Source organism: Molothrus ater, chromosome 14 (assembly GCF_012460135.2).
Source record: "Molothrus ater isolate BHLD 08-10-18 breed brown headed cowbird chromosome 14, BPBGC_Mater_1.1, whole genome shotgun sequence".
Taxonomy (NCBI): Eukaryota; Metazoa; Chordata; class Aves; order Passeriformes; family Icteridae; genus Molothrus; species Molothrus ater.
The window spans coordinates 12,883,350-12,910,379 of record NC_050491.2 but is presented as its reverse complement, the minus strand read 5'-3'; the positions used below and the strand labels follow the sequence as shown (position 1 = coordinate 12,910,379).

Here is a 27,030-nt window from a genome sequence, read left to right as displayed (position 1 = left end):
CAGCACCCCAGACCCGTGGCATTCCTGGGCATTCTGGAGACTGGGCTCTCCAGGCTGCAGTGCTGCCCAGGGGGCTCAGTGGTGCTTACAGCCCCGCACTCAGCACCACTCCGTCCCCATGGCGGAGCTTCCAGGTGTGTGCCACTCCATCCCTCAGCCTCAGGGGAAGGCTCTGGTGCAGTGCGTGGAACCTTGCCCTCCCTTGCAGCCCCGGCAAGAGACGCTCTATTCACTCTCGGTGCAGCCCTGTGAACTCACGCCACCCGTGCAAACCGGGCACCGCGCACCCCACCTCCCACGGCAGGTGCACGCGTGGGGCTGCGCAGGGTGGGCACCGCACAGGCACCGAGCGAGGGGGCACCGGGAGCGGCGCTGCGAGCGGGGTGAGCCCGCAGCTGTGCCGGTGCCGGGATCAGTGTCCGTGGCGGGATCAGGGTTCGGTGTCGGGATCAGGGTCGGGGTCGGTGCCGGTGCCGGTACCGGGCGGGAGGGCGCGCACAGGTGCGGCGCGGGGCGTGGCGGGCGTGGCGCGGGGCGGGCGCGGCAGCCCCGCGGGGCCCAATGAGCGCCGGGGCGGTGCCGCGCGCGGGGCGAGTTTCCCGCGGGCGGGGGGCGGGCGCCAATCAGGGCCGGGGCGGGGCAGCGCGCGGGGCCGGGACCGGCGCCCCGGGAGCGCCGCGCGAGGCGCGGGCCGAGCTCCGCTCGCTGCTCCCGGTCCCGGCGCGTCCCGGCACGACGGGCATGCCCGCTGGCAGCGCCTAGAGGAGCGCCCCGCTGGCCCGGGAGGATGTCGGGGAGCGGCGGAGTGCTACTGCTGCCGCTGCTGCTGGCGGCCGCGCTGCTCGGTGCCCCGGGGGCCGCGCAGCCGGCGGGGGAAGCCGCCTGCCGCCCGGTCCGCGCCGCCTTCCAGGTGCTGCAGCCCGGAGCCAAGTGGGTGCCCGAGAGCCCCGTGCCAGGTGAGAGCTCCTTCCCCGTGGTGTCCGGCCGGCCGTCGTTGTCTCACCGGGGCCGTTCGGGTGCGGGGCGAAGCGGCTGCAGCGACCGGAGCCGGGGCCGCGGGCGGGGGTCGCCGTGCGGCTGCGGGATGCTGCGGAGCCCGGTGCGGGCTGCCCGCTCTCCCGCGGGGAGCTGCCTTCCCCCGGCGGCAGCGGCTGCCGGGTTCGGCGTCTCGGATGTGCGGATAACACGGAGCCGGTGATTACGTCGCGGCAATGGGAGCCCGCTGGAGAACGGGTCTTTATTGCGCTCGGTTTGTTCAGAGGGTTTTTCACCCCGGGTGGCCGAGGTGAGCTCGGGCTGTCGGGCAGAGCCGCGGCGCTGCCGGAGGGACCAGCCCGCCCCGTCCTCGCTTGCCGCTGTCGGGGTCCGGTGCGCGGTCCCCGGCAGCTCGCGGTGTCGCCGCCGGCCAGCGGAGGCTCCGTGCGCCCGTCACGTCTCTGCAGGTCCCGGTTCCCCAGAGCCGCTTTCCTCTGCCCGAGGTGTGCCGGGGTCCGAGGCAATCCCGCCCTGTAGGACTGCTCCGACAGCATCCAAACCCTCGTCCCTCAACCCGCGGCTTCCGCAGCTCCGGAGGATGGGGCTGGAGGGAGGCAGCGCGGCGCTCCCCGGGCTGTGCGGGAACCGTGCGGGGTGCGAGCCTGACGGGTCTGGGAGCGATGTTACTCTGCTCTGCAGTTCCCATTACAGGTGGCTGCCGGGGTGGTACCGCACCAAACCTCACCACCTACCCCCTGCGAGGCTGCTTTCTGTACATATGCCTCGTTCCTATTTTAAAATGTAAGCGGAATACTTGAATTCTTTGCCTTTTAAAGGTTCTTTGCAGCTTTTCGGGGGCTAGGGAGTGTCGGTGCTCCAGGTGGGCGGCTGTGTGCTGGTAGTGTGTGCACACAGACGGATCGGGTTGATGGCTGCGTTCCGGAGCCGCCTGAGAGCTCGGTGCTGCTGTGCTGGGCTCAACACGCAGCCGAGAACGCCTGCCCTGAAAAGCTTGTGATCAAAGTATGAAAAGGAAGAGATAACAGGCAAACGTGACAGGCAGGGGAGGTGCAATGAGATCATCGCCAGCGGTGCCTGCTTTTAATAACGATGTGTTGAGTTTGGTTTCTTGCATTCGGTGTCGCACAGGGGTTCCTTCAGCCGTGAGCTGCTGCAGCTCTGGAGAGGGAGCGAGGGGGAAATGGGGTGCCCAGAGCTGGCACTGCGAGGTGCTGTGGCTGCTGTAAATCCCAAGTCTTTTGGTCTGTAGGACTGTAGCAATGCCTCAGCTCATCAAGAGCTGTGAGAGATATGAGGGGAGTTTAGCTGTAAGTCCTGGTGAGAGTGTACCTTTCCTATCCCTCCCTGTCCTTACATTCTCTTCTCGTGTAAACTTCAACACTTAATGCTCCTTTCAGACCAGTGCAGGAGCAGCATCTCTTCTCTCTCTGTCCCACACGGCCTCAGTCTCCTGGTCAGTAAGGAAGTGGCACTGGAAATGCTTTCTAGTGAAATGTTTGCATGAGGAGTTGCAGGAAAGAGCTGCTCTTATCACCACTGAATTGACAAATTCTGTTTGTCAGAAGGAAGTTGTTTCTTTGAAAGCCAGTGAGATTCTTGCTTTGATTCCTAAGTAACTTTGCTGAGTGTGTTTTTACACACTCCAGGGAGATGATGGAGGGGTGGGCAGGTTCCTGGAGAATGGCTCCCATTGTATTGAGGGGCTGCCGTGCTGCAATGGGATCAATCCTTCCCCAGAAAGCAGCAGCAGCATCCCCCAGCCTGGCCTGGCTGTGATTGCAGTGGGTGTTTTTGCCCTGGTATCCTCCCTACCCAGCAGGGTTCAGGTTGCTGGGGTTCCTCAGGTTCTCCCTGCCCTGTGAGCCCCAGGTGCATCCCTGATAGCCAGGAGGAGTAAGGAGCCCTGTGCTCTCTGCAGAGCCTGTGGGCAGCTGGATCAATACCTCCTAACAGGGCTGGTGTTTCAAGTGAATGCTTCCAGCTTGTTACAATGATAAAGTTCCCACGTATCAAATCGAAAGTGGATTTTACATTTGCCTAAGTACATAAACTTGATCATAATTAAAGCAATGACTGCTTGTTTATACCTTGGATCTGGCCCATCTTGCATGGCTCTGTGTGGTAATTACACTTCAGAGCACTTGCTTCTCCTAGTAGCAGCTGCATAAATCTCTGTAATAGGGAAACATCACTCAAGGATTTTTTTCCAGGCATCTGTTTATTACCTTTTTTTCCTTTCATACATCTGTCAATTAAAAAAAGTTTTGGAGTTCCCAGCCACAAATCACCATGGAATCAATTCTGAGAACCTTTCCCAATGGATCACACCACCCTGGAGAAACTGAAGTTAAACTTATTTAAAAAGTGGATTTTCTTTTTTTTGACGTAATTGTTTCTGGAAGTCCCATTTTGCATTATGAGCAGTTGTTGCTGAAGGAGTAAGTAGTGGAAATGCTGCTGAGTTGCAGCACACTCAGGAGAAATGTCCCACAGCTCAGTTTTACTGCATCAGCAGTGCGTGGGCTGAGGGACATGGGCACAGCAAGCTCCGTAGGAGAGCTCTGAAATAGACAGAGACCACACTTCTAATTTAAAAAAAAAAAAACAAAAAAAGGCAATTCTGTTAAATGAGAGGGAAGTGTCGTGCTCTTTCGTGAGCAGTGTTGATGTTCTGGGAGTAGCTGTGGGCATGCACCAGGCGCTGAGAAGCTCCTCTGGTCCTGCAGCATGGGGACCAGGATTTTGTCACTCTGGCGTGTGCTTTGGCCAGCTTAGAGGTGGGGAACAGCAAAGCCTGACTGCTGTCAGCTGTGGCTGGCTGTTCTGAGGGGTGGGAGGGTGTAATTCATGGCACCACCTTGACTGGACCTGGATCAGAGATCTTTTGCTGGAGAGAGTGAAGGCAGGGTGATGGGAGAGTGCTTGTCCTGGGCTTTGATGAAGAAGAGACTGAATGCCAGCTCCTGAGCCAGCCTGTGGTTCTGTGCTGGGGTAGCTTCGTGCTCAGTAATAATGAAATTCTCTTTTTGCTATGTTGCCTGTCTTGGTTTTCTTCCTCCATTTGTCTTTTCTCTGCATAATTTCTCCTATCTAGAAACAGCACCTTGAATTTCCATTTCTGCTGCTCTGTTTTTCTCTCCTCTCTGCCATTTGGGTTTCTCTGTATTGGTGGTGACAGGTAATTGGGCTGGGGCCTTGGGTAGAGGGGCAGGGGTGAGCTGGTGCCTTGGCAGGATGGGGACAGGGATGGGCGCCTCTGCTCTGGAACAGTGGAAAACTGAGGAATATTTATCTTGACAGAAATATCTGCTGGCAGGTCTGTTTTCCTTCTCCTGCAGCAAAGTGTTATTTCCAGCTTTTTGTTCATTTTCTTTGATGGAAGTAAATATGGATTCACCCTAAGAAAATAGGAGATTAACCTTTTGGAGTTGAGGTGTAATGCTTTACAAGTGGCTGGCTGAGCATGTCAAGCTTTCTTCTCTCTTTTTTTTTTTGGCAGCTGGTGTGTGCCAATGTGCAGTTTAAAAATTAAAAATCCCAACTCTTCCTGCTGAACTCAACGTGTCTTTGCTCATGAGCTGGTTCCCTTTGTACTCCTGCTCTTTTATTCTGTTTTTCCTGAGTGGGACTAATGATGCTCCTCCCTGTGCAGCCTTTCCATTTAGCTTAGCACGGTGGTTTAAAAGCTTAGTTTACTAGATAATTGAGTTTTCTGTTCTTAATTATTTCAGGCCTGAAAGTTGCTCTCTTGATAGTTGAGAGCAGGAGCAGAACCCTAAAATTTAGTAACCTCCCCAGGCAGTGGTTTTATAGTGAGATCATTAATTTTATTTTTTTTTCCCAGGGGTTAACTTTAACAACATCCTGAACAGTGTTCTTCCTGGTCTTTGGAATGGCTGTGGGATGTGTGCATGTGACTGTAACAAATCTGTGTGGGGGGAGTGGGTGCCCAAAGTTAACTCCATTGATGACAGTGTTTGTCCATTTGTTAGGAGGAAACTTTTACTCTGTAAAACCTATTTTTCACTGTAATGTCTTCTTTTAAAAGATGTGGTTTTATAGGGGGTTAGATTTGCATGAGAATCATCTGGCCAACATTGTAAGACCAGGGGAGGAATCCAGAGTCAGATGGTCTTGTGAAACACAAGATGGAATAGAAAATAAAGGATAATTAAGCAGTAATAAATATCCCATGTACTATGCATACTGTTCCAACTTAAATCACCTATTGAATGAGTTGGTTTATAATTTATATCTCTTTAATTAGGTTTATAAAGATCAGCATTAAATCTGGGTTCTAAACAGTTGCATTTCCTTTTCCTCCCCCTAGATGCTGAGCATTAAAAGGCACTGACAGATGTACAACCCCCTAATCACGTAATTTAAAAGGTTCTTAATAAAAAAGTATTGAAAAAGCTGGGGGAAAATCCACTATATTTAAATGTTGAGTCACTGCTTTTATCTATTTAAAGCATGACGCTGGTTGTAAAACAATTGGAGGAGGCAAATTGACCCAAACCAGCATATTTCTTGTGGGTAATAGTACCAAACTGGTGAGTGAAGAGGGTGGGAGGAACTCCTCTGACACTTGCAGCCTGCAGAAGGCGAAGGTGCCACTGCATGGAGTAGCAGAGCCCCCTCACGTGGGGAGGAGGCTGCAGGAATGTGGCGTTAAGCAGGGACAGGTTCTTATTTTGGCAATGCCTGGGGTAAGTTTGGGGGGAATGTTAATCTGATTTAAGCTGCCATTGGATCTGGGTGGGAAGGCAGCGTGCACAGCTTGCCTGCCTGTATCTGATGACAGGGCTGAAGCTATCCTGGGATGCTTAAAATCAAAGGAAAATCCTTCAGCCTTGTGAAGGAGTGCACAACTCCCCGTAGATGATCTTGAGGGTTTTTATTTTTGACATTTAATCCACTGAAATGATTTTCACTTCTGCTGTACTCACCACCTATCTGCGGGAATAATTGTACATCAAAGTCAAATGTAATGGTTTAAATTCGCTGCCACTAAAAACTCCCTGTCGGGAGGAGGAAGAGGCAGGGTGCTACTGAAATTAGTGCTGCTTTGGAGTTTATTTCTGTCAGCTGGGAGCCTATGCAAAATTGCTGGAGCATTTACACTGCTGCTCCCCAAGATGGCATAAATGGCTCGGTTCTGATGGAGCCTGATGCTCCTGCACCCATGGAAGGGGCTGCAGCCACTGCCTGCCTCAGCCGTGGGAGTTGGGTGTCAGAGGGTCAGGCTGCTGTGCTTGGCATCTCATCATCTCACTAATCTTGCCAAGATTGGTATGAGAGCATCCAAATGCAATTTAATAAAACGGCTGCAGTAATTTGAGGGACACTTTCTTTCTGAAAATGAGTTTGTAGTGATTTATAGCAAGGTTGTTTGCAAGGGCTGAGACTGGCATTACAAGGTGTAATGACTTGAAACTTTAAGAAAAAGGGGTTGTGTAGGTTGGGAGATAAAAACGGTCTTAACAGTGAAGGGCCATTAGGCAGTGGAATGGGCTTTGCTATCTCACAAGTCGGAGTAGGCTGGAGGTGTTTGTGTTAGATAAAACGCTCAGAGGGGGTGGATTGGGCGGCTGAGGTAGGATTTGATGACTCACAGGACCTTTTCCCGTGCATTTTTTTGGAGGCAGAAACGTGTGGCACCCTAATTCCTTCACTGCTGGTGTCTGCTCCGTGGGCTTGCTGAGCGTTCCCAGGCGTCCCCGCATCCTTCGCGCGTGGCCTGCGAGCCCTTGGGGCTCCTGGGGGGCTGCAGCTGAGTGCAGGAGAGGCTCCTTCGAGCAGTGGCATGAGTAAACCCCAAATACATTTGCAGGTCAAAAGCTTTGTCTCTGTTCCATCTGTGTCTGTGGGGCTGGGGTCGGCGGGGTGGGTTAGTGGCTCCTGGGGACTGGCATTGAAACCTCCTGTCCCTGCTGCTGCTGGGGGATTTGGGGATGGAGTGTTTGAGCCAGCTCGCCATCTGGGAGAGCCATACACAGAAGAGAGCTGGCAGATGGGAGCCAGGCCCCCATTCCCTGTCCCTCTGTAGCAGCACTGTGCCAAGAAGGAGCTTGTCCCTGGTACCTTCCAAGAGCCTGCCCTGCCTGTGTTGTCCTGTTGTGTTTACCATGACGTTTCTTACTGTGTTAGTTGGCTGTCTCCGTAAAACCTTTGGAGCTGAGTTAATTCCCAGGCTTTTTCCTCCTCCTCTGTGATTGCTCTGATACAGCATGTGCCTGTCTTTTTACTGCACAAAAATAAAGATCCATTTAAGGGGAGAAGTTGGCTTAATTGGCTAAAAAGAAGGATGGGATGTGAGCAGATGACCTTGCTGCTTCCTATCCTTGGCTTTAACTTGCAGAGACCTCTTAATTGCCAACTCTCAGATTTTCTATATTGGTATTTCCATTAATCATGGAAGGATTTTTATTTCATAATTTGAAATGTGTCCTAATATAATAAATGTAGGAGGAAATAAGCTTTGTATTAAAAAGAAATTTATGGGCGTACTGTAGTGTTAAAGAGACCATGCTAAGCCTTCTCGTGGTGTAAATTGAGTTGGGCTTGACTTTAAAAAACCTCTTAAACCTCTTTAACTTGCTGTTATACAACTGCTTCTCTCATTAATGCAGTATCTTGCTGTTATGTGGTTTTATGGTCCCTTTTATTTTTTCAATGCATGAAATACCTGTCGCTGTGCTCCTCTGGAGTGGGTGAGTTCACAAATCACTGAGGCTTGAGCTTGAGACATTGGTGGTGCTGGTTCTGTGCCAGAGGGCTTGAGGAAGGAACTTGTTGGGCATCCTGCTTTGCAGAAGGGGAAACTGAGGCAGTGGGGAGTGACGGAGCCAGGATGGGGGTGTGGACCCTCTCTCCCTCTTTGCGTGAGGTTTTTTTTTGCAGCAGCAGGGTCTGCACTGGTTAAATCTCCTTCCCCCACATGCAATGCATGTTGTAGATGAGTGTTTCATGTTCCTTTTCCCATGCTGTGCCAGGGAAGGGATGGGGCTGGAGGGAGGAGGATTTCTGCAGTCGCTGCTCCTGAGCCCTGACAGCTGGTTTTCCCTTGGCACTGTGCATGGCTCTTCTTCAGGAGGCACATGATTGAACTGACATTAATATTAATCCTGTTCTTCTAGACTACACTTGCAAAAGTGACTTTTTACACTTTCTAGTAATTAGGGAGGGAGTGGATGTGGTAAAAGACTCTTGTGAAGGAGAAAAGACAGGAACCTGAAAGGAAGCGTAATCCTTCCAGAGCAAAGATGTAAATTACCAAAGTAGCTTTTACTGAGGAAAAACCCTCTATAACCAGCAGGAAGGCAGAGTGAGAGGTGTGAGGAGCCTTCACTCTGTCAGGGCTGTTGGTCACTGGCCTGGGACTGCTTCCCAGTCCAGGTTCCTGGCAGAGCTGAACCTAGCAGGGAACTGCTTTTTTTGGGCATGATGCAGCTTGGGTGGCAGACAGAAAAATGTGGGTGCTGGCTATTCTCTGACCCTGGATAGCCATTTTTAATGGCTGGTTTTTGCTGTTTGAGTTTCTAAGAGCAGCATCAGATTAGATGTGTTTTGCATAAGGAGAGCTGTTTGCTTTGATACGAGCTTGTTGCTCTGCTTGTGTGTTTGGGGCCTCAGTTTGCTCTTAAAAGTTGATAGAAGATGGGGCCTTTTATTACTGCTACTTCCAGCTCTTCTGTTTCATCTTCTCTTGTCTGAGCCTAGAAAGATTTCTATTTTCTTCCCCAGATTTTATTTTTTTTTTAGCTAACAACACTTCTCTTGAAGTTGTCTACTTTCCCCATGAATAAATGCTTTGGGAATGTCAAAAAAAGAAGTTGAGTATCACTGAGCAGTGCTGGAGATGCCAGAGCAAGTGGTGTCCCTCTGGCCTTTGTCCCTTGGCTATTGTCCCATCCTGCTCAATGAGTGAAGGTGCTGCTGAAGAGGCTCTTGCCTTGTGCAGTGCTCAGAGCATCCCTCAGGATCTGTCCCTCTGCACTGGGACAGCCACCAGTGAAGCAATTTGTGCTTTGCCTGTTGCAATGGAGGAAGGATGGCACGGGGACATTGGTTGAACAATTTAAAAGTAAGCTAAAAAGCCAAGTAAATCATTATAGTTGTGTCCTTCTGCTATTACTGTTGTTGCTGGGGATACAATAGGGTAGAAATTGCAGGCAAATAGCACTGTTACTTCCAAATTACTTCAAGTCTTTATGCAAATCACAAGCCTATCCTCCTTGATGTACTCCATCCATTGCTCTATTCACTGTAAATCCACAGCCTCAAATCCTGTCTCTGTTTTACAGCTCCCACTCCACCTTTCCTGCCCTCACTGACTCCTCCCTGCTGTGGGCAGACAGGGGACAGCAGGGTGAGGCTGGGATCGCTCTGCTTGGCACTGGCACATCAGTGCTTGGGGTGTGTGGGAGCTGGAGCAGGCACAGCTCTCAGGAGCCACTGCTCAGCAATCTGGGCTCTGCCTTATCCACCCTTCCCTTTGGCCAAGCTGCTTGCTCAGGACAAATGCCAGAAATGCCATCAATTTGCCCAAGCAGTAATTGCTGGCCACAGTGATGCTTGGAGTTGGTTTCCTCTCCTAATGTGAATTGTCTGTTTCTCCTGTGCCTCTGCAGGGACTGATCTGCAGGTCTGTGTCCCCAAGGGCTCCACGTGCTGCACGAGGAAGATGGAGGAGAAGTACCAGGCAGCTGCACGGCTGAACATGGAGCAGCTGCTGCAGTCTGCCAGCATGGAGCTGAAATTCCTGGTCATCCAGAATGCTGCTGTCTTCCAAGGTGAGCTCTGGTATTTTTGGGGTCCCCAGGACAAAGCAGGAATTGATGAATCTGACTCCATGTTCTTAGAAGGCTAATTTATTATTATATGTTACTATATTATATTAAAGAATGCTGTACTAAAACTATACTGAAGAATGGAGAAAGGATGCAGCAGAAGGCTTAACAAGATACTAATAAAAAACTGGTGACCAACTTCTGAGTCTGGCACCTGATAGTGATTGGTCATTAAGTAAAAGCAATTCACATGAAGCCAATCAAACATGCACCTGTTGGTAAACAATCTCCAGACCACATTCCAAAGCAGCAAAACACAGGAGGAGCAAATCAGATAATTATTTTTTTCATTTTTCTCTGAGGCCTCTCAGCTTCCCAGGAGAAGAAATCCTGGTGAAGGGGTTTTTCAGAAAATATGACAGTGAGCATTAGGGGTGCTCCAGTCCCCTGCAGGAGGAGGCAGCATTTCTGCTCCTCTTCCTCAGCACTGGGCAATTGGAAGTGCAAGTGGCTGGAAGCTTTGTTTGCTTGTTTTCATGTGTTTGTAGATATTGTATATGCTTGTTTATGATTAGGAATATACCTGGTTTGCTGTATGGTTGCTCTGCAGGGCTTGTCTTAAATATTCCTGCAGCTTTAAGAATGAATGGAAATTTAAAGGCTAAATTTCTTGAGGTACAAATTAAAAAAAAAAAAAAAAAACAAACCCAAAAATCCCACCTTTCCAAGCATTAAAATCCCTGTGCAAGTATTGTCTGGTCTGACTCTTTCAGTCCCAAAATATGGGCTGCAGTGAGGTGATCTGGTTGTTAGGTCAGTGTAATGCTTGGTGAGATCTGCCTCAGCTGTGTGTATTTTTCTTGTTATCCACTGCACAACAAAGTTGGTTATTCTGTGGGAAAGGTGGCAGAGGCTGCTGGTTCCCAAATGTGCTCCCTGCTGCCCCATGGGGTATTTGAGTATTGGTGCCCCTGTGCTCTGCTGTCTGGGGCAGCTCTCTTTCTAATGATAATATGATGGTTTTGTTTGTTTGCTTGGGTTTTTTTGCAAAATGGATCTTTAGATATTTTTTTTAGTGTTGATACATACTAGTTTGTGCCACTTAAATCTGCAATAATTTTTTTAGGGCCTCATGGTTAATGTGCAGTGAAATGATTGCTTATTTGTTGAGTGCTGTCCTGTTGAGGTTCCATCATTCTGTATTAATGGTGTTTTTGCCTGTATTTAAAAAAGAAGTCATGGGCAACCAAGCGTTTTTTTCCTTCATGATGATATTTTTGCAGAATAATTGATTTATTTTTGTTTATGCCTCACTAATAGCAAGACCCAAGACCTGCTGAAGCCTGTGAGATCAGGGCAGAGTTCTCTTCTGGGCCACAACGGACTGATGAAGTTTAATATGTTGTTTTTCTCAATGTAAGATCAAATGAATTGCTGAGGAGATAACAGAACATTTTTCCCCCCCAGTAATTCTTAATGCAGTTACCATTAAGATCCAATTCTAATAACCTGAATGGAGTAAAAGTAATGAAAGATTGGTTTCCTAGGCACTGGAGATGTGGACCAGCTTCAGAAATGGTGAATAACCTGGGTGGAATACAAACTAAACTGTGCCTCCCTCCTTCCCCTTTGACAGAAACTGCAGCATTAGTTTTTATTAGTTTTTATTGTTATTTATTAGTTTTTATTGTGTGTGGGAATGACGCCCTGTGGAACTGCAGGTTGTGCCCAGCAGTTGGGTGCTCTGGCTCTGAACTTTCTGGAGAGAGTTGAATTTTATTATCCCCCCCCCCCCCCTTTTTTTTTTTAAACTCTTATTTCTACCCTGGCCCAGAGACCTGTGCAGAGGTTTTGAAGCTGAAGTTATTCTGAGAAACCCTGGCATGTGGAATTGCCATTCTTGGTGGTGGGGAAGAAAAGCATTTAATTGAACATTTTCTGACCACTTCTGCTTATAAAAAAGCTCTAAAGTGACTAAAAATAGTTTGCAATCCTGTTGCAGAGGAGGAATCCTAGCTGGAACCATTGAGGAGCTCACTTTAATTATCTTGTATAAAGTGTTTTGGACTTGGAAGGACGATTCATTAGACTTTGAACACCATTTACTTTTGTTATCTTGAAAATTAGTCTGGAAGTTTGCAGAAGAGCACTTTTTAAAATAGGTTGGTCTTTTGATTGCTGCTTGCTTAAGAGTATTTTGATGGCTGCAATGCCAGAGGCTGTTCCAGCTGTAGGAATTGTGCAGGATGCCCCTGGCAGGGCACTACTGGGGGGATGCTGGAGGGAGCAGGGAGGAGGAGCCCCAGTGGCCCCTGAGCATCTCCTGCAGGCCCTGGGGGCAGATTCCCTGTGGCTCTGGGAGAGCTGGAAGCAGTGCCAACTCTGAGATGTGCTCTGGCAGGGAAAAGAGCTCCCAATGTGGCTTTGGGTCAGACCCCCAGTCTGGGGACCCAGTGCAGAGGATGGGTAATTGCCTCTCTCTCCAGAGAGGGGAAATGTGTTGGTATGGAAACACAGCTCAACCACTCATATTAAAAACACAAATGTGAAATCCTTCAGAGTTAATTTCAATATTTTTACCCTGGCATCTAAAGGGACTGCTAGTCTGACAAGCAGAATCTCACCCAGATGTTATTATTTTGCACCAAATTTAATTTCTTCCTGCTGAAGGTAGAGCAGCATCTCTGGTGATAAAGATCAAGGGAAATTGTCTGGCATTTTCAGGAAATCTCATCCAGGCCTATCTGTTACAATGTTCACTTAGGAAAGTTTATTAGATTATTAGTTTTAGACCCTTGGGCTTCTTCTTTATTGCAGTTAAGAAGGAAAAATCCCAACCAAAAAAATCCTCCCTTCACTAAATTTAAATGGTACAATTAGCTCCTGGTCTTATCTCGGAGGCATTTTTTAAAATTATGAAGATGATTTAAGTAGTGATTTAATCTTTTGGAAACTTGCTGTGTTTGACAGTGTTAAAGTGGATTGTGGCTGCCTCGACTGCAGTTAAATCTTACTCCAGGATTTTTTTTTTGTGGGCAGTTTTTTTGCTTTCCTTTGGTGTATCCATGCTGGTACCTCCTGGTTGGGGCTCTCAGCTCTGAAGCTGGGATGAACCCATCACCTCAGAACTGCTCGTGTCTTTTGTCATTTGTATTGCTGAATGTTCTCATCCAAACTAACCAGTAGTTTGTGCAACTCAGCTGCTGGAGGGAATGGTGAGAACCTTGCCTTTGATTTGCTTTCCCCCCCTTTTTCTTCTGATGTTTCATCTTTGCTTTTTTCAGTGAGGGAATTTCTGGCCCTGCCACCATCTAGTCTTTTCCTATTGAAACAATGACAACAAAAAAAAAAAAAACCTTCAATGAATTCTGTTGATTTCCTAAACATTAGATCTGAATGGCTCAATTTGGTGAAAAGTAAACTAGAGCAGGAAAATACCAGTGTGGTTCTTCTTCATGTCCCCTTCCTCTCACTGAAGAGCTCTGTTCCCTGGGGTTGGCTTGTGTGTCTGTTTATCAGCCCGATTCCTCCTGCTTCCCAAGCTTGGGAGTTTGCTTTTGAATGGTCACTTGATTTCTTGCCCTGCATATTGGCCACATTGCTCTGTGGATAACAAAAACTTAAAGCTTTAGCAGCTGCTCACCTGCAGCTTTTGTGGTACATTCCTACCAGTGCTCTGTTCGAGGGAAAAGGTACTTGAAAAAGGGGGAAGATTTAGTAACACAATTTAGCACAGAAGGACCTCTGAGAGAAGGGGAACATCTGCACCCATTCTTGGTGTCAGATTTCCTGGTAATCTCCCCTTCCATCGAGGAGAAGAGCAGGAACAGGAGAGCTGGCTGTGAGGGGCTGCTTCTGCGCAGAGAGCTCCTGGAGAGAGCTGTTTCAGTATTTTAAGTGATTGCTCAAATAAGTGAACAGCAGGATCTGGTGCTGCCTCTCTGCAGCCCTTCTGCTGGTGCCAGCCCTATCCTGGAGGGGTTTTCCCTCATGGTGCCAACACAGAGCTGCTGGGTGTGTCAGTGGCTCTGGGATCCCCCAGCAGCGGTGTAAATCGTGAGACACAAAATGTGGCTGTTCCTGACCCTGAACTGGGCTGCCCCAGTGCTTGTGTGGGGGCAGAATTTGCTTCCATCCACTTCCCAAAGAGCTCCTGTGGGGCTGCACTGCTGCTGGAGCTTTGGGAATGTGGTGGATGGGGGGAAGGTTAGGAGTGCAGTAACCCAAAATGGAAAAGTTGCCTGGGATGCTGCAGTGGGGGCCCCCTTGGTGAAGACCTGGAGGGGTAAATGAAGATCTGGTCTGTTCCCTCAAAGCCAGGGGCATCTTCCCTTCTGCAGCTGGAAAATAACAAAAGCTGTGTTGGGGGAAACTTGCAGGGGCTACAGAGATTTGAGGGGCTTGTGGGATGTGTGCTTCACAGTGGTTTCTAGGAAGGCCACTGTAAATCAACACCAAAAAACCTGCCTGTAGATGTTTATTTTCTTATTCTTGGGAGAATCCTGTTCCTTTTCTCCTCTGGATAGGGCCCTTGGTAGTTCTGGCAGAGCAGCTGCTGTGGGGAGGGTGTCAATTCATCTCTCCTTGTGTGCTGTGGTAGGATAAAGGCAGAGCTGTAACTCTTAGTCCTACCAGGCAGCTCTGAAGGCTGTAAATCCTCCATTAGGCATAAATGCAGCCATTTTGGTTATTTATAGTTATTTACACTGTCCATTCATATCTGTCAGGAATGAAGGCAGTTCTGACATTGCAAGCTTCTATCAGGTTATCCTTAATCAGTTTAGAGGCACCTAAGCCACAAATATATCAAATAGCCAATCCTAATGTTGGAGTCCTCTAAAGTATGACTGAATTATTTATTTTGTTATGATGAAAATGTCTGGGCTTTATTGGGTTTTCTTTGAAGAACTTGATTCTGCTTGAAGTCTGGAAGATAAAAGATTAGCGATTGTCTCTCCAAGTTTCTTATTCCAAATCCTTCAAGGCTTTTCATTTTTCAAGAGCCTGTGTTACTATGTTAGAGTCAAGGTGAGGGAGCTGAGATTTCTTTTATTCTATTAAAGAGGTTTAAGTATATAAAGAATTTTATCTTTACTAATTATGCCTTGCACAGGTAAATCCAAGATACACGTAGCAATTAGGTGAGAAGAGATTGGGCTGTGTGATGGGAGCTTTTGCACATTAAGCACCATTGATAACCAGCACTGCCCAGCAGAGCTTGTCTCATCATTTGGAATAGTTTAATACTCCAGGGTCTTTAAGCCAATTAAGTTTTGATAATTCAGGAAGGTCTTTCAGGTGTTGGTAGTAGGGAGAGCCTTGGGTGGACTTCAGCCCTGCATTGTTCCCCTTGGTGTGTTGGGGAGGGAGGAGGTGATGTGGGGCAGGTGGGAGAAGTCTCTGCCTTGGAAAGTCAATAACTATTTGTGAATGTGGAGGTGAGAGGTGCTGGGACTGGGGAGATGTGACCAGCAGGTTACAGCTGTGCTGTGAGGATGGGCTTGGCTGTCTAACCAGTGTGCAGGGCTGCTCAGCTTTTCTAAACAGGAGAAAAGTGATTGAAATTAACTGAATAAATGTATAAAGTGATGCTTAGCATGACTTGAAAGTATCCTGAGTGGGGTGGTTAGTTTAGTTGCTTCAGGTGAAAAGTGCATGTGAAAATGTCAACTCCTGCTTGTGGGCTTGTATAATACTAAGCTGACATTTTAGAGTGGACTCAAAAGAATGAATCCTTTTCTTGGAAGAGAATATTAAAGCTCTTATTAGACTTTACAAGTAAATAAGGTCAGAAAACAGATCTCTGTATCATCTTATCATTCCTCTTTCTAATTAGTCCTCTGCTAACTGGAGTCTTGCTGGACCTTTCTGTGATGCACCTATCTCCACTGTGGCCCTTCTCTGGAAAAGCTTTTTAATTTGTTGTTGCTTTAATATTATCTTTTTTTAATAACTTGAATTTAAAATAGGAATTGTCTCGCTGGGTCAATTCAGGCTGGTGTTCTGCCTTTGGTGGAGCTTCCTGCCAGATGCTTTGGATGCACAAAGTTTGTAGTGGAAAACTGTGGTGATACATTTACCAGGTCAAAAATGATGCTCTAAACCAATGATTACGGGTAGGTGGAAATAATGTCTGCATAATGAGAGATCTCTGGTTGTCAGAATTGGTCTAGGGAGGTAATGTTTCCTTTCAAATAACCAGAACTTATTGTTCATAAATCACAGTTAATCTGTTTATTACACCAGCACACGAAGCTGGAAGTCTGGAGTGTGCCATAATGCTTAGCTTTAGGAGCAGAGCTGTAATAGTAGCAGCAATTTCAAATGATTTGAAATTGGGGGATCAGCAAAATGCAGGAGTTTGTGGAGGCTCTGGGCATTAAAAATGACTGCTGAGGATTGATGAGTTTCTTTAACAAATTGTAAAATCCATCATGCAGGAGTTAGGGCATGAAACTGCCCTCCTGAGCCACATAAACCATGGCTCTGGAAGAACTGCATGACAGTGCATGCTACCGGGAAGGGATATTTTGAAAGATGTTTGGTTTTGCTTTTGTTTCTTCCTCTCATTGCCTGAAGTTTCACTGCCAGCTCAGCACTGGCATGCAGCATATGGGGCTCTGGGGGTGCTGAATGGGTCCTCCCTCAGAGGAACCTCTCGTGATGCCGAGCCTGAGGTGTGGGGCTCCCTCCTGCCTCAGCCTGTAGCACAGTGCTCCCATTTCCCATGATTTCCCAAAATCCTGGCGCATCTTGGACAGCCTTGCTCATAGTGGAGAGCTTGGCATGTCTCTGGGGTGTCTCCTTGCAGGAGGGACCTCGTTGGCTTTGGCTGCTGTTTCCCTGCATCCCCCCTGAGCTGTGCAATGCATCCCCTCACCCATGGCCTCCCATGCTCCCACCTGCATTTCTGTGCATCTGTTTGTTGACTGCTGCAGGAAGATTCTGTGTTATGCCCTTTGCAGAGAGTTAGCAGCATGAGTTAGCATGCCCTCTGGCATGTCCACAGAACACCCAATTGTGTGGTAGGAGACACCCCTGGCCCCCCAGCCCTTGCTTTTGGTGCCTTCATGGCTTGAGGGGTGCAGCAGTGGGGAGCTGTGTGTGGTTGAGCTCCCTCCCTGCATCAGCCTCTGTTTCTGCCCTGCAATTAAACCCTGCTGACGTCCTTCCCCTCTTGGGTGAAATGAGGCTTGGAGGTTAATAAGGGGCTTTTTGTAACTGCCTGTGTGCTGCTTCAGCAGTTTTTAAGCATGGCACTTGGTGTCTGGGCTCAGGGCCCCCAGTTCAGGGTGTGTGGGGGAGCTCCTGGATGTTTGTGCCTTTGGCTGCTGGGGGCTGTCCCCTGCCAGCTCTGCTGCTGCTTTTGTGCTGTGGACGGGGCTGGTGCTTTCCTCCTTCTGGGGGGTGAGGGAGGAATTGGCTGTGTGCACCTGGGGCTGCTCCCTGCCATGAATGCTGCAGCCCCACAGGGAATGCAGACCTGGATGGGGAAGGGTCTGGCCCTGCAGGAGGAGCTCGGCCTTGCTGGGGTACCCGTGGCACCTCGTGCAGCTTCCCCACGTCTGTGTGGTGGTGCTGCCTCTGTCCCATCTCTGGACCATGCTGGCAGAGCCCAGTGCTCTGCCTGCACTCCCTGCCTGAGCTGTGAGACAGCAGGGAGCGAGGGCTCCCTGTTCCTCCACATCTCCTGCTTCCACAAGTGGCTGTTTGCTGTAATTACCTTCTGAGCTCCAAGTTATCATCTTTTGATAGTTCAAGTACTAACGTTCTTTAAATGCCTCCCAACGCTATAAAGCAGTCAAAAGACATCTCTTTAGCTTGCAGTAAGGTGATATAAATGTCATGTTACCCTTGAATGTGGTATTTATAGAACTGCTTGGTGCTGTTGAATATTTGTGTTTTATCCTTTGTAGTTCCAGTACAGAAATGGGCACAGCAGCATCTTCCATCACTTGTCCTGCAAGGATATATAGAGGCATTCTCGTCCTGCAAAGTGCTTAAAATGCAAACAAGAGCTCGTTTGCGTTTGCTGGGGAGGAAAGGGGGAAGGAAGCCAGCACCTAGCAATAAAGACAGGGGCTGTCTCTGTAACGAAAACATTTTGCTAGATTGTCATCTGCTTCACTTTTAAAGCAGCAATAAGATACAGTGATAAAATGGCCAATGGTGCATTTCATCTGAGGGAAATGAACTCTTGCTGAGCCAATTAAACTGTCAATACACTGTGGTTTCACGTTCCCCTGAGCAGACTGGGTCACCTCAGGTGTGTTACTCACTCTGACTTCACCACTGATGTGAAATCAATTTTAGCAATTTATAATCTTTCATTCTACTGTGAAAGTATATTAATCTGTGAAAAACACCACTCAGACAGTGAGGACAGATGACAGCTTTCCTCAGGAGTGTGTGTGGCTGGAAATGCCTTCTGGATTATCTGGTGCATGCAAAAGTGTAACTTTTGGACACTCTGGAGGCACTGACAATCCAGTTTTCAGCGTGGGTTTTATACTTAAAATGTTCAAAAAATCATAGCAGTGCCTTGGTCAAACTTTCCACTACTCAGGTGAAATTGAGTAGTTTGAAATTGGCTTTATTCCCTTAGCCCAGAAGAGGCAGAGCTCTCCACATTGCTTTCGGTATCAAAGAAGTGCTTGTGGCAGATTTATTACTGCTCACTAGAAAGTAAAGCAGATATGTCTGGCATGGATGGTGGAGAGATGCTGAGGGATGTGGGATCTTCTGTGTTTGTTTCTCAAACAGCATATTTGAGTTTAGGTTTTTCTCCTGCAGCTGTGAAGGGGATGCAGGCTGCACTGTGGAAAGCAGAATTACCTGGAGGAGTCCCTTCCATCCAGGTCCACTGGGACATGCAGTACCTGTTGCTGTGTGTGCTTGCAGCCCTCAGAGTGCAGCTGTCAAAGGAATCATGGAATCATTTAGGTTGGAAAAGACCTTTAAGCTCATTGAATCCAGCCCTTAAGCCAGCACTGCCAGCCCACCACTAACCCTTGTCCCCAAGTGCCACATCCATGTGGATTTTGAACACTTCCAGAGAGTGCTGGATGGAATCTGTGATTGCTGGGGTGTGCACAGTGGCTGGGCTTATTTAGGTGTTCTTGATGGGTGCTGGACTGTGTCCTGTGCCACACTGGCTGCTCAGAGAAGCACATCTGGGTTTGTGTGTGGCAGCCAGGGATGCACGGGAGATGAGGGAAAGTTCTGATGTGTGAAAGTAAAGCCATTTCCATGAAGTATTGCATTTAGGAATTAATGCATCTTCTATGACAGATTACATGTGGGAAGCACTGCATGTTTAATCTGCTACTATTAAAAAAAAAAACCCAAAACTTAATTGGAAAGAGATCATTTGAATGTGTTCTTGGGAGAAAAAATCCCCCCAAACCTGTTGGTTAGCAAGTGAAGATTAAAAAACCCAACCCTCTGAGACAAGGCAAAACAAAGAGCAGTGTAGATCAATTGCAAATGAATTCTTTTGCTGATTAGCTCTTCCCAAATTTGTCACCTCAAGTAAAAAAATCTATGACTGAGTGCCATAAAGAAGCAATTTTAAAAGCAGTAGAGAACTGTAAGGCTGTGTCTCTAGGATTACAGCTCACAGCTTTGGCACTCTCTCCTTTTGAAGGAAATTGGTGAGTAACAGATTGCAGTAATGCAGTGTATTTGTATTGGTCAAATTCCTATTATGATCACAGTGAAAAATGATGTTCCTTTTTCTAGGGAAAGGAAATTAAATAGGCCTACTAATCTGTGTAAGGAGATTGGTTTACATTAAAAGGAGGAAAGAATGTGAAGACTAATCAGATCAATGCATACTCTCTAATCTATCTCATTAAAAAAATAAAATCAGATTGCTACTGAATTTCTGAGGAATTATATTGAAATGACACACATGCTTTTACTGCCTTTTAATTATGAAATTATTTCAATCTGCTTGAGTCTGCCATGAAAGTGGGCTATCAACTGTTCTTAAATATTGGCTCATAAATTCAAAATAGTTCTTTAAATGGAAGCAAATAGCATCCCTGGTCCTTCAGCTGAGAATGCCAGCCCAGATCATGACAGGGTCAGAGCTCCCATTTGTCCTGTGGAAATCTGTGCTGGTTGATTTAGGTGCACAGCTTCCCTCTGGATGAGGCTTTTAAGGTTGTTTTTTATGCTGTCAGGGGAGTGCTTGGTCTGCAGTGTCCAGCTGCACAGCCACGATCCCCCTCCTTATGAGACCTGTGGGAGTGGTGGCGTGCTCACTGAGAGCTGGGTGGTGGCCTCGAGGGATTGTCACCTGTGATTGTGTCAGGCATTGTCCCCCCTCAGCGGGGCTGGGGCCAGCAGCTGGGGGGGCTCTGCAGCTAAGCCTCCTCTTGTGCAGATAAGGCATTAAAAAAAAAACCCAACAGAGTGTTGTCTAAAGAGAAAAATGACGAGAAGAGTGCTGAATCTCTTGCACAGCATTTCTGCTTCTAGCAAACACTTCAGTCACAGGGAGCTGGCCTCTGTTCAGATGTCAGTGAGACACATTGAAAACTCGGACTTTGTTTTGGCTGAGGAGACCCAGGAGCCCAGCAGTGGACAGTGGATAGTTCTGCTCAGCTTCTTGTGGAGCAGGGGGAGGGCTGGTGACCTTTCTGTCTCTGCAAAGGGCTCTGTGGTGGCAGGATGGTGTTGGACTGGTGCAATATGACATGAAATGAACGACAGTCACGTGCTGAGATGTTCAAGGCAAAAAAGGCACATTTAATTGCTGATATTTACAGAATTCCAAAGGTGACCATGGACTGGAGGATGAAATTGCCACCTCTCCAACCACACTGGTCAAACCAACCGCCCATCAATTCTTTCCCACTGACTGCCCTCAGGGCAGTGTTATCTTTTTATGCTAAAAACTACGTGGACTTTATTTACAATAATTCTCCAATACCTATCACCTATGTTAGACAGTCTGTCTCTACTCCAAACCAATCCAGAAGTGCCACCATCACAGCAGAAGATGGAGGACGAGAAGGAGGAGGACAGGACATGCCCAGATTCCTCCATCTTGCCTCTTGAACCCCCATTCTAAAAACCCCCAAATTCTACTTTTCCACCCTGTGGTAAATTCACTATCATTCTATTCAAACCCTTGTGGCTTGTAACTCTTCACACAAAGTTGGTAATTGTTTCCATGGGTTAGAATGGAAGGCACAGGTGTCTTTGACTCAGTGCCAAGGTCTCTGAGCCCCCTGCCAGGGTCTCGAGTCCTCCAGGGCAGCCAGAGGAATGTTCTGGGTTCTTACACTTGGTGAGCTGTGTGCTGGAATTCGCCCTCTGTAGAAGTGAGGGACAGCAGGAGGGGGATGTGGGAGTGTTGGGACGGATGGAGATGAGACATCTCTGCAGCCAGGTTGTGGAACTTGGGGTTTATTGCCAAGGGCCTGGGGGCAGGGCCCTGCTGGGAGCTGCCAGCCACAGTTCAGAGCAGGCCTGAGAGAAGAAGACAGTGGTACACAGAGGATGAGAGAGAGAATGAGAGGATAAGAGGTAAGAGAGTGAGGTTCCCATTACAACATAAAAAATCTTCTTCTGTGTTGAATATTCTAATTCTCACTAACCAATCTAGTACCATCTACAAATCCTATAGCATTTACATACAGCCTGTAAGAATCATTACATTACCATACTGTGTTACATTTTAAACCCTGAAAACTCCTCTTTGGGCCCCTTCTTCCAAGCTAATAGGGTCTGCTCTGACCCTTGGAGCTGTCTGCAAGCAGAGGGTGTTGTTCCATCAAAAGGGGATCACCTTCAGCTGGCCATACCATTGTTTTCCAGTTGTTCAGTTACTAAGGTATCTCAAAGCTTGCTTTCATTTCAATCTCGCTTATAGGTTCTATATTCTCAAAGTCTTTTGCCAGGCAATCATATTTCTATGTTTATCATATAAACATATGCTTATCTTTTGACAGGCAATAATGTTTATATGTTTATCATATTTATATGTTTCACCTTGCCCAGCACGGGGGATGGTGGTGTGCTGCTGGGGCATGGCCTGAACTCTGTCAGGCCCTGCAGGAGCCTGCAGGAACAGCCCAGCACCTCCTGGCTTGCTGTGGGCTCACACCTGCCCAGCTGTGCTGGGTTCCTCGGGGGGTGGCCCCCAGGATGGGGCTGAGGTGCTGCTGGCACTGCAGGGACCAGGGGGTGACACTGCTGCTGCAGCTGCCGTGAGGCTGCAGGGCTGCAAGGAAGGGAGTGCCTGCATTCAGGGGGGCAGCCTTGAAAAGGGGGAAGGATCTGCCTTGAAAAGGGGGAAGGATCTGCCTTGAAAAGCACTGACGGAGCCTTCGTTGTCCTTGGGAATGAGCTTTGTGGTTTCTGAAGAAAGACTAAAGGTGTGTTTCCATACTGAGCAGCTCTTCTGTGTTGGTTGAGAGATGGCACTTGTATGTTGGAATTTGCAGCAGCTTTGAAGCTGGAGGTGATAAGTTACTTTTTCCCCCTTCTTGCTTTGTTCATAGATTGTTTGTTTAGGGAATCATCTGGAAATTATATTGTTAACCTTGTACATCACATTTTGCTACCAGTGAGGAGTAAACAATGTGTTTGACATTTGAAGAAATGGTTCATTTTCTAAGGCATGTGATTCAGAATCTGCTTCTGGAAGTAATGGACAGTATAATGCTATTTTTTTACTAGGTTGCATAGATTTTTACCTTTAAGATGCTCTATAAAGTGCACTGCATTACCGGTGTTAAATAAAAGCAAATGCTTCACATCAAATGAGAAGGCAGTGTTTGAACTGGAGAGAGGTTGGAACCTATTTCTTTGTCTAGCTTGTGATGCTTCACGGTGACATAAGCATGAAAAATAATTAGACTCACTAGTAGGTAAATATTTGGTCCTGAAATGCATCTGGAAGATGCAGAGCTGGATGTAAGTAACCTCTCCAGATGCATGTTGATCCTCCTGGATTCATCTCACACCAACAGCTAGATCACAAAATTGTGTCCAGAAAACTGTATTGGGACATCATTGAGGGTGAAAAATTTATAGAGATTATGAACAAACCAGGCAATCTCTGCAACCTCAGTTTGGTTTTTTGTGCACTGGAGTACAGCCTTTAATTATAGCTTCATGTGTTTTCCCATAAGCTTCTTCCCTTGTGTAAAGGCACTGGATGAATGTCCCTTAATGAGTTGTTTTCTTTCTCCTTGTTGTTTGATGTCTGTTTTTGAATACTTTAAAATGATACCTAAAGATAGAATTCTTCAAAATTTTCAGTTGCATGTGAGTACTTTATTGTTGTGCTGCTTCATATGCTCACCACTGACCAGTAGCACATTTCTTTCACAGGCAGAAAAAATAGAATTCAGAAGGACCCTAATGAAGACCTTTTGTGTTCACTGTAGTGTAACAATGGATATTCAAGTTTTAGGTCTTGGGTTCAGCTTCTTTGGCTAAAGCTGCCTTTTACAGCACACACTTTTGGTCCTCTGAAACTGGCAAGGCAAGGAGCTGGAGGGGCAGTGTCCAGCTTTGAGTCCTTCCACTTGCTCTTCAACTTAATAAAAAGAAGCATTAATGCACCAGGCCCTGGGCTCTCTTTTAAAAAGTGGGAGCTTTCAAGGTTGTTAATAAAAAAAGAAAATTCAATTCTTATTCTATCTCCCGCTCTCATGACAAAAATGATTTGCATCTGGGTGTGTTTCTGAAGATACAGCAAAAATGCACCAAACTCGACCACACCCCCAAATTGTGACCAAAAAGTTCATGTGTATACACACTTGAACAAAATCCTGTCAAAAGCTGAGCTCTGTTTCAAAGTCTGGGAAATGTTTTAGCTAATTAAAGAAAAGGTCAGCAGGATTTCTTACTGTAGGCAAAAAAGGAAAGATAAATCTATCTTCTCTGCCTTGTTCTTAGAAGCAGTTGAACTGTTTTGGCTGAAATTAAAATTTTCCTGAGGCAGACAAAAGGCACATGAAGTTGCAGTCCAGATGGTTAGGGTTTGGCACAATTATAGGTAAGTAGGAATAGGGTCTAAAGATCAGAAGCATCAGGCAACTGTAATAAGCAGGGCTACCAGCTCTTCCTGTAATCAGTTATGATATCTAATCTAAATGTCTCTTGCAAGAAAGCTCTTATGCTGCTCTGAAGTGTGAGCATTCATTCAGGGATTTGGAAAGGACTCAAAGCTGCAGTTAAAGTGAGTTTGCTTGTGCAATGTGAGAGGTTTTTTATCCTCTGGATATGTCACTTCCTCTCAGCTGGGTCTGTGTGAGCTGTACCTGCTGTGGCCATGTAGACCTCAGGTGCCTGTGATGTTGTTTTATTCATCCTGTAAGCAGTCTGTGTAAGAGATGAACAAAACAAAACCTTGATCATAAGCAAATCTTTCATAACTTTGAGTTTATTACTTATTTGCTGGTGCATTTGTAAAGAAAAGTTTTGTTCCAATCTTGTAAATGGCTCTGCCTCTTTTTTCATTTGTGTTTGTGATGCTCCAGGAGTCAGTATAAGCAAATTAAGGCATGTGTGGGTATTTTTCCATTCAATGCCATTTTCTAAACCCTTTGGGGACTAACCCAGCAAGGGAACTTAGTTTAAGGGCTGAAAAATGATCACCTGTTCAAGGACTTGACTCTAAACACTGTGAATGTGCCAGAAAATGTTTAGAATTCCTTAGTGTGCTCAGAGGAGAGGAGAAATGGAGGAAGAAAAGAAAGAGATGTGATTTTTTTTCTGTAACAGGAGCTGCAGAGAAGATGCTGCAGTAGCCCAAGTGGAGCCCCATGTCACCCTGTTGTGGAGAGAGCACTGCTCAGTTCTGTCAGTAGTGTTGATGCTTGTGGTTCTTGGAACAATAAAAAGTGTAAGGATCCCCAGCAGGCTGGAGCAAAGCTTCATTTGGAGCAGGTGGCCCAGGGGAGGGTTTGAATCACTATCCCATGAGGGATTTAAAAATCATGTAGGTCTGGTGCTTGGGGACATGGTTTAGTGGTGACTTGTCATTGCTGGCTCAGCAGTTGGACCTGATCTTAGGAAGGCTTTTCCAGCCTAAAGGTTCTGTGGTTCTTTGATTTTTAAGCAATACTAAAATGTTGAGTTGCTCTGGGTAAGAGGCAGTCTTTCCCTGTTTGTACACATTTTGGTACTTCTGGCCATCAGCTACAACAAATGATGAAATTGGGTGGTGACCGAGCCCTTGGATCTTTAGGGCTGTAAAACTCCAGTGGAAATGGGGTTGGTGTCCTGCACCTTCAATGCCCGTTGTGTCCCAGCTCTCCTGGTGAAGCAGAGATATTTCTCCTTTTGTGCCTCTGTAGAGGTCTGAGAGGGCCCATAACTCACTGTGATGTGTTTGCAGGCTCCAGGCAGGGTGTTTGTGCTCGTGCTGGAGCTGAGGTCGCAGTAAAACAGCAGCAGCTGAGCTCAGGGGTGGCAGGGGGCAGAAATCAGCCCTGCCGCGTGTTTTTTCTGAAGATGACTCCCTGCCTTGGCTTGGGTGGGCACTGAGGGGAGGCTTCAGGGATCCCTCTGAGACAAGCAGAGTCAACACAGCACTTTCCTTCATCCTCTCTACAGACAGCTGTAATTTTGGGTTGCCACCTCTGCGTGCAGAAGTGTCAAAGAAGGAACTGAAGGCTGATTGAGCCCTGAGGATCAAGCCTTGCCGCTCTGCTCTCCTCTGGGCTTTGCATGCCCCTTCTTCTGAGCAGCATGCAGCTTTTCAGCCTGCTCTCAAGGCAGAGGCATTTGGTTTGGTGCTCCTCGTATTTAATTTGTGTTTGCTTTTCTAACCAGCCAGTGGCTGACACTGCTTGGCTCCCTGGCCCCCTCCCGCTGTCTTCCCCTCCCAGAGTGAGGTGGCTGAGGAGGTCATGCAGTATTAATAGGGAAGCAGATCTCTGATTTTGTTTCTGCTTATGGACTCTGACATTTCTGACGTTTTCTGAAGTGTAAAACGTTTCTGAGAAAACAACAACTTGGCTTTTACTGAAAAATTAATTATGTTGGCACTTTGCCCGTTGTGGTGGGCTCCTGTCAGAAGACGTAAAGGGGCAAGGGTGAGGTGTGGAAGGACAGCAGGAACATCAGGGAGGGAAATCTGCATTAAGGTAGAAAGATCTAATTAAGCATGGATTATCAGGGAGCAATGGAAACTCCTCAGAAGGCATTACCTTCTGTGCACTTACGGTATAGAGCTAACACACATCCAAGTTTATTTGCTTCATAAATTTGGTTTTTCTCTAATTACAGTTAACAGACTATGACTTTTTCTGCTCTTCTGTGATATTCTGTGTCTCTGTTCCCCTCCATGCAGAGATACACCATGTACAGCTCTTTGTGTGCTGCCCTGAGGAGTGTGTGTGAGTAAAATGGGGAAAACAGCTGGGTTTGGTGCTTGCATGCACTTCTTAAGAGTTAGAGACTCAGTAAAAGGCACAAGAGGAGGCAAAATACCAAAGGGCTGTGCTGTTAATCCTTTGTGACCTTTTCAGTGTTGGTTTTCCTTTTGTCCTTTGAAAGGAAGGGATCATCAGGGAGCTTTGCAGTAGGACTAAGGAAAGGATAATTCAAGTTCTTGCTGAAATCTGGGATTAGGGACAGCTTGTCCACATGAATTGCCATGAGGTAGCATTGGCTTATAAATACACACACAAGTGTTTCTACCCAGCCCCTATCTGGGACAGTGGTGGTGGTGTCTGGTCTTGCTTCTCTCTGGGGTTTGCAGTCCAGGTGTGAAGAGGTGACAGAGTTGAGTATGGACAAAAGAGGGGATGCAAAGAAACCAGTGTGTGTTGATGAGCATGCAAAGAACTGTGGTCTCAACATCACAGCAAAAAACCAAAAAAAAAATGTGGGAAGGAAGAACCTGAAGGTATAGGCATAAGTATCTTTACCCATGGTTCTGGTGGCCCTTCAGGTGTAGTGGAGCATGGGGGAAAAAATTCTGAGACAGGATATTCAAATTTCCATTTTATTTCTTCAAGTGGTCTTCAAGAAGAAATGGAGATAAAATATGGGCTGATAACATGAACAGAAAAAAGGAAGAGTTATTGTACTCAGAGCTTGCTTAGCCATTAGTATTCTATTAATTTTCCCCCTGCTTCTAATGATATGAGGAACACTGGATACACTTAAAAGGATGCATGTCATCAAAATGGTATCTGACAACAGTCTCTTCACTGCTTATGATGCTTTTGATTGTTAATGTAGCTAAAATGTAAATGATCAGAATATA

The 27,030-nt window shown here is 47.0% G+C and overlaps 1 protein-coding gene across 1 annotated transcript in view; it reads left to right on the top strand.

Moving 5' to 3' along the window:
- The first annotated feature begins 657 nt into the window (after positions 1-657).
- GPC3 (glypican 3) overlaps positions 658-27,030 on the top strand; it is a 142,269-nt gene continuing 115,896 nt past the window's right edge. The window contains exons 1-2 of the mRNA XM_036402387.2: positions 658-956; positions 9,630-9,791. Of these exons, the coding sequence (XP_036258280.1) occupies positions 788-956; positions 9,630-9,791 (331 nt within the window). The 5' untranslated portion in view covers positions 658-787. The remainder of the gene's footprint in view (positions 957-9,629; positions 9,792-27,030) is intronic.